Source organism: Halyomorpha halys, unplaced genomic scaffold (genome assembly GCF_000696795.3).
Source record: "Halyomorpha halys isolate HHAL.00 unplaced genomic scaffold, Hhal_1.1 Scaffold518.1, whole genome shotgun sequence".
Lineage (NCBI taxonomy): Eukaryota > Metazoa > Arthropoda > Insecta > Hemiptera > Pentatomidae > Halyomorpha > Halyomorpha halys.
Genome location: NW_027110901.1, coordinates 375,048 through 383,236, shown reverse-complemented (window position 1 = coordinate 383,236; position 8,189 = coordinate 375,048). Strand labels below are relative to the sequence as shown.

Genomic DNA, 8,189 nt, shown 5'->3' with positions numbered 1-8,189 from the left:
TAGTTTTATTCAAATTTTTTTATTTGCTACTTTTTTTTGTATCAGTTATTATAGCTTTTTTCTTCTGGGGTTTTATTATCTTTGTTCCATTTTCAGGAAGTTAATAAATTAAGATTTCTATAATATTCTAAATCAGATTCAATTATCCTTCTTCTACCTCCTTATCCCATACACCATATCCTAATTTCTATTTCTTATGAACCAAAATAGACTCGACATTCATATGCACTGCAACTATCAACCTCTTAGCACTCATTATCATTCATTAAATTTATTTTATACTTTGAATTTTATTCTATCTTTCATTTTTGTCTATTGTTTATCCTTAATTCACCTCTTACATCAAAAAATCACATTAAATATTTTTTCTGGTCACCTGTTTAATTAAAGGTTTTAGACTATGGTACACAATTTTTAATTTCCTTATGAACTTTATACCACAATCTTCTTCCTTATATTTCATCCACGTTTTCCATGGGACTTCTCAGAGAGATAGATATTTTGCAATGAAGCACCAATCTTTTCACCTCCCCTTTGTTATGAAATTTCTCTTCCTACTGGAAAGAATTCTGCAGCTTCTTCTCAATTAAGGTGTTCAGATTCACCTTTTCCCTTTTTATTTTGGATTAGGTAGGGTTTTATGACAAAATAACAAATAGTGAATGTTGCACTTATGGACGCTTCAAGTAAACTGACCCAAATAAAGAAAACAACCTAGCTGTCCCATGGTTTGAAGCAGTGTAGCCATCAACAGTGGTGTTTCATTCATAATTATATTTAAAGATTTTTTAGGCTACAAATAAACAATTTTAATTAAAAATCAAATAATAAAACCAGTTTTCTACAACACTTTTATCCAGACTATAACTGTATAGCTGAATTCCATTTATTATTCTACATAAATCTCTCTTTTCTTCTTGAAAACATTTGATAAGTTTAATAAATCAATGTAATCCAGGCTTTTTCCTCTGTTATGGTGGGGAACTATGTCTTGATGTTATTTACATTCTTCAGGTGGACATTTTTCTCCCAGTTTGACCAACCTAGCTGATTCCACGAGTGCATGGTAACTTATAGACTCACTGTGATTTTTAAGGGCACCGAAGTAGGTTAACAGTCCTCTGTGCCATGGATTATGTAACTTCTCTGACATATTATGGGTAGGAGTCCAGCTGGAAGGTTTATTCAACAAAAATATTGATTGGAGCTATTGCTTTTTTTATTCTCATTTAATGTTTGTATTATTATGCTATAATCATGTTATAGAGGTTCTATTTATTATTTTAAATGATTCATTTCCAAAAATAGCTTATCACTTCACAATAATATCAAGCTTTTTAGCAACTGTTAACACTGTCAAAGAAAAAATTAATGTTATATTATATTATGTTATGAAGAGGAAATACAATATCATGTTTTACAGGTAAAATTCCAGCCCAAGGTAATCTACTTTTGAATGTACCCTTTACATTAACATTGGTTAATAGAGAAAATTTAGGAGTTACACCATGTTTTGATGATTTCATTATAAGTAAGTTATATTTTTTATATGTAATTTTATTCTGAAAATTTTCTTTAATTGTATTTGTTAAAAGAGTGTTCAGGAAGGGTATGTGCTATTTAAAAGTTGAATATATTAAAAACTAAAGATCTCTAAGGAAAATCATTTATTTATTGACAATGTGCATATTACAGTAAATCATTTACCAAAAATAATATGGTCTAAATAGTGTAAAAAAAATGGGGATTATTTTTTCTTAGTTGAATTTTATAAGCAATTAAACCTTTTACTAGAAAACAGTGTGCTGTCTGTGTCCCTACATTACATGAAAAATGGACAGCACATGGAACAACAAAGGGTTTTGTCACTAATCATACTACACAAACCAAGCCTTGTACATTGATGTATCAAAACAAGTTCATTAATTTATATGGATAAAGTTTTTAATACAATTTTGTGCTCAATTTATATACATTTTTTATAGACAATTTACAATTTATAGACATATTAAAAAAAAATAAACAAGAGGATTTCTATAAAAACTGCCAAGAGGCAAGGATAAAATAGAAAAAAAAGAATATTACATAATCCTTTTCAAAAGTACATTTCCATTCCACTCATCAGAATAAATTCCTTATTAGACTGAAAATACTTGATCGAAGATAGACATCTTCGACAACAACACAGATGTGTTGTTGCTTTAGATTTTAAATAAATAAACAGTTGTTGTCTTTCAACAAGTTATTTAATACAACTGAAATACCACTATTATTTTATTAATAAAAAAAAATAATAACTTCAAGATATGTACATATTTAAATGTTTGTATTTACTTTTGTTAAAATTTAAAATGGTTAAATATTGTCTTCTTAATTTTATAAATGTTAGAATCAGTTCAGAATGGTAAATTTATCTCTGTGCAAAGAATATTGAAAAAAAAAATCATTGCATAGGGTTATAAAGTCTTAAACTTCCAGGCCAGAACATTTAACAATTGGCCATTTTAAGAAGTGTCCTTTAGAGAGAGGTTTCAATGTTTGATGAAGGCAAGGACAATTTCTAAGGCCAATGAGATCCAATATAAATAGATTGAAAATAGGATAGTTTATCAATAAATTGAAGAAAAATGAAAGTTCAGTAGATTCTGTTAAATATTATTTTAGTTAACACTTATTAAACTGTTTTAGTACCCATTGAAGAAATACCATCATGCCATTCTGCTGTGGACATAAACTGTGGATGGAAAAAGAGTTCTGACATTTCTTTAGTTTATGAATTAAGTGATTTAAAGGGTAAGATGTCATGAATTTAATCTGATTTATTTAAATCATAATTTTTTTTTTTCTAAAACTATATCTCATTTAACCTTGTACTTTTTTGTGGAGGAATAAAAGTATCATTTACTCCGTGATTAGGTTGTATTACACAAATGTGAGATTTTAGGGGGAAGATATTGTTGTAGACTATTAGTATTATTATTTGATTTATAATTAATAATGTTTATTAGTAAGTTAAATAATTTGTAAATATTATTATGAATAAAACATTACTGTTATTGGCAACACTGCTTCATACTATGGGACAGCTTGGCTTTCTTTTGTTCACTTGTAGTGTCCATAAGTGCAAAGCAACAGATGTGTTGTGGATTAGGGAGATTATATAACAAAGAGGAGATGTTATTCTTAGATGACATAAGCAGACTGGAGCTAGGTACAGCTAGCATTCCAATGGTCTGAAGCAGTGCTGCCAACAATAGTGTTGCTTTATTCATAATTATATTTATAAATTATTTAGGTTACAAATAAATATTTTAATTTACAAAATTAAATAATAATACAAATTTTCTAAAACAAGGTACTAGAATTAAGGAAAGTGAATTTATGTTGGAAATATGGATTTCCAGTAATTTAAAAAAAAAATGGAACAGTTTGTAATAAACACATCAAAACATTTTGGTGATATTTTAAGATTGTGTTGATTTTTATTTATGTTTAGCTGGATTTGAGGCTAAGATGCAAGACAGGGTATAAAGTCGAGTATAAATATTCCTCTGTCATAAAAAAAAAGTAGTTATATCAGGAAATAACCTAGAGAGAATTATTCTCTAAAAACACCATTTTCTTCTTGAAATACTTAGATGATATCTACCTTCTTCCAAATCTATTTTCCCAAGAAGGAATTAGAAAATTCTCCTTTTTGTCCTCTACAGCTCTTGTTTTAAATCCTTTTATGTAGCCTTTCTAAAATCCCTGTCCATAAATCATCTTCTACATAAAATCTCTTCCATCAATACATGGTATGATAGGGTATTCATTAATGGGGACGCTTCCCAAAGATCAGGTGTCCCATAGCTTACCTGATAATTATTGCCCAACTGAGAGAGATATACTTTGGACCTACTGAAGCTTTGTCCAGCTTGTTATGAAACGGAATTGGAGGATTGCTATCATTTTTTATAAAGCTGTTCTAGATACCAAGAAAACAGAACTTGATACTTGCCCAGATCCAATAATTTTAGCCCTAACTGTTTATACATAATCATATCAATACTCACAGTACTGGATCTTAAACCATTATTTGTGTATGTAACGCAGAATCTTATATGTAGATGAAGATACTTATCTCCTCAATAGGTTATTTAGGCGGGGTGGGTAAGGAAGAATTCCCTTTTAATTATTTTTGGTGGTATGATCTCTTCTCAGGAGGGATTTTAACCTCATCCCTGTACATTGATCAATACTTATTATTAGTGGATATTTTGAAGGCATGGTAAAAGAGGTTTTCAAGGAAGGTAGAGTGGAATGAAAAACTGATACAGGTTGTATACATAGAGGAATTAAGGATTAGTAAAGGTAAATATTTTTTTATGTATTATTTACATCAGAGAATAATGATTAAAATGGAGACAGTTATGAATTAATGTTGCGGATTTTGGGGAAGGTTTTATAAAAAAAGACAAAGAGTATGTTTCTGTTAATAGACGCCACGCCCGACCGAGCTTCAGAAATGTTCGAAGCAGTGTCATAGTGTCACCATCCACTGTTTTATTTACAATAATATTTACAAATCAAATAATAATACTAACTTTCTACAACAATTAATGCATCAAGACTTTTAAAACGACCTATTATAAAGATGAATAGCCTGTTAACCTGAATTTTCTCAATCTCTTTTCAATTTTCTTTAGTGTTTACTTGATTGATTATCCATAGGCCTGGTTAAAATTGGATTAGTATCATTATTAGAAATTTTCATTATGTCCACTTAACAATAATATAAATGTTTCATCTTCTATTGTAATTCTATCAAATCAAATATTTTATTGTTATTTAATTTTAATATATTTGCTTTGAAACATTTAAGGTTACCATTGGAAGATAAATAAAAAAGGAACTTTCAAAACAAAACCTATAATGCTTGAACTGGACGCAATTTGTATGTATATTGAATACTTGCTTAGTAACATACAAGGTAAAGGAACATTTAACATTTTTGCATTGATGAACAATAAACTGACATTGTTAACGAAATATTCATTACAGGTAATTTCTTTTTATATCTTTTTTTCCTTTCCTTTGTTGGTTGTTCAAGTGTTAACTGAATTTGCAGAGCGAAATGTGGGAAACTGTGAGGCTCAGTTTACCTCTTCCATCTTATTTAAAAGGGGTTACTACACAGATAGTTTTGGAAGTAGAAGCAGATGTCATTGTATATATTAATAAAATTTTTGGATGTAACCCATATAGTGAGTTAAATATTGTACAGACTCCTAATTGATATTATTTTAGTTGATAGATAATATAAATTAATTAAATGTAACTACTGTTGGCCCATAATTATTTTCTCTTGTTAAGTTCTTTAATTTTACTTGTTTCTCTTGAAAATGTTCGGATAATCAGATAGTTCATATTTTATAAAAGTTCAGACTTACATTTTCATGTTCAAAACTTGGCAATATTTGGGCACTGTGCTGCCCTCGTTGGGAATAATGCATTAGCTGACCTGAGAATATTGTGCAGATCCTTAGAAGATTATTAACTTTTAGATAGCTCTTATCATTGTATCCTACACTTACTGCAAAGGGTTATCAACTGATTTGAAATATCCTCAGTAAGAAAACGCAGAATCTATACTTATTAAGCATCTGCTATCAATATTTTGTTTATATTAGACATATTTTTAGGAAGAGAACTTTTTGTCAGGTGTTATCCCCTCCACTATTGTTTCTTCTTGATTTTTAAACATAAAATAAATATTTTTCTTTTATAAATACAATTTTTATCTTTCCAACTGACATTAATGATTATCTTTAGTTTTTTATTAATAAGGACTTGATGCTGAAATCCTGTTAAAACAATCAGATAAACACAATTCTCACTGGATTGAATAGTCAGGTTGCCTCCAGGAAGAAATTATCTCAACGATAATTCCAATCATAAGATTTTCAGTAAAATTCCTCCAAGTTTACATCAAATAGATTTTTCAGTTAAATGAATAAAAAATTACTAACAAATTTTATAGACTAATAACCAGTTATAAATGTAAATAACTACTTGATTTAGTAATTAATCAATTTTCATAATATTCTATCAATGTATTAGAATCTAATAATGGAATATATAATAAATAATAAAATGATGGAAGATACATATTTTTCAAAATATGAAAAAGATGGTCAGGGTTGTGGTCAAAAAAGAAGAACAAATAATTTTTAACTGTTTAATGTCCGACGTTTTGCCCCATTTTGCAGGGCTTTATCAGGGCTGTTCAATGCAATAGGTTGCTGTTTAACCCTGTTTAGCCCTGCAAAGTGGGGAAAATGTCAGACATTAAATAGTTAAAAACTATTTGTTCTTCTTTTTTTGACTGCAACCTTGACCATCTTCTTCATATTTTTAATTTATATGGTCAACTATACATACTTTATACTTATACATATTTTTCTCTTTTCAGCTATGGAAGATCGTCATTTCATTTCAGCAGGAAAAAACGTTTTACTATTTGGATCTATCGGTAACTTTCATTAAACATATTGATAAGATACAAATTAATTAAAGGAGCCTAAGCTCCAATTTAACTTAACTTTCCATATAAGCATGATAAAACCATAATGAATTATTTTCTCATAGGTTTGCATTATATCATATACTACTATATGCTAAAGTATAATATTAATCATTTGATTTATTTAAAATTGAATATTTATTTATAATAATAAAGTTCGATAAGTCTCGATGCCAATACCACCAATCGCTCTCTACAAACATTCTTTCAGGAAGGCTCCTCCAAACCCGATTCTACTAAATCAGTTTTAGTTTTAACTCAATCCTTCCATCTACGTTTTGGTATACCCCTCGGATGTTTACTTTTTTTTTCCATTCTGTTTAGTTATTTATATTTTTACATCTTTATAATATATCTATTTTTTAGCCTTTAAAGGGAATATATATTCTGTTTGTAGAGAAGGAATTTCAAAGATCAACTGGATGGTGTAAAAATGGTGGACTACTCTATGGGGACGAGTGTATATGCCCAATAGGCTTTCATGGAATTCATTGTGAGCTTGGTAAGTTCATTGTTATTAATAGCTTTTACTATAAGCTAAATTGATCTTAGTCTTCACAAGTATTAAACTTTCAGTATTGGTTGGTATATTAAGTATTTATTCATACAGGATTAACCCAATTACTTGTTTACAAAATGTACAAATACAAATTATTTACATTAATATAAATACAAATACATACATAAATATGATATAAATTATAAATTGAAATTGAAATTTTAAGTGTATAGATGGCCACCAGTGCTAGGCCTTGTTGGGCACTAGAACTAGGACAAACAGCATCTGGCATCATCATAGATGCCCTCAAGGAGATAGGCATTTGAAAGAAAAACCCAGGAAATACGGATCCCATCGTAATGTTATTTCAAAAAGGGAAGAAGAGTACCCTACTAAAGACATTTACAGTGGAAGATGAAATCAGGGGCGTGTCTAACTCCATCCTTTACCTTGGCGTGACACTAGATAGGCAGCTAACCTTCTTCAACCACGTCAGGGAAAGACTTAAGATCACCAAGCAGAAATCACATAGGCTGTATCATCTGCTCACATCACCACAGCTGTCACTCCAACTGAAGCTACAGATCTATAAGGCTATAATTCCCCTGACGCTGCTCTATGGTGCACCTCTACTGCGACACCTCTTCAAAACAACCTTACAAAAACTCCAGAGCTACCAGAACTACATCCTTCGGCGGATTGTCCAAGGTACCACTCTGCAGAGAGCCAGGAACAGTGCCATCCACGAAGTACTACAACTCCCCTTTGTCCCAGAGTTCATAAGTCGGCAGCACATCAAATTCTTTGATGGGCTGAAGGTCTGTGTCAATCCACTCTTCCATGAGATCGCCCCTCCAACAAGACCTGGGAGGTAGCAAGGCATTGTCCCCTTGATCGACATGATCACCAAGGGAAGGGGTTCGGGCCACACAGGCTGAATCCAACTGAATAAATAAATATCCAGTAGCAGTCCCTGCCTGCTCCATAATAAACAAAACAGTGCTATGCACCAAAGTGCTACCCTTGCCCGTAGCAGACCATTCTTAACTCCTTAAAATGCCTTCGGGCAATACAAGGATAAAAAATAAAAATGTATTGCCATATATATATATATATATATATGGC

At 30.4% G+C, this 8,189-nt stretch overlaps 1 protein-coding gene across 1 annotated transcript in view; it reads left to right on the top strand.

Annotated features, from left to right (window-relative positions):
* Positions 1-8,189, top strand: part of LOC106683801 (angiopoietin-1 receptor) — a 37,647-nt gene that overhangs the window by 5,761 nt on the left and 23,697 nt on the right. The window contains exons 7-12 of the mRNA XM_014425495.2: positions 1,424-1,531; positions 2,689-2,793; positions 4,865-5,043; positions 5,111-5,246; positions 6,455-6,514; positions 6,963-7,067. Of these exons, the coding sequence (XP_014280981.1) occupies positions 1,424-1,531; positions 2,689-2,793; positions 4,865-5,043; positions 5,111-5,246; positions 6,455-6,514; positions 6,963-7,067 (693 nt within the window). The remainder of the gene's footprint in view (positions 1-1,423; positions 1,532-2,688; positions 2,794-4,864; positions 5,044-5,110; positions 5,247-6,454; positions 6,515-6,962; positions 7,068-8,189) is intronic.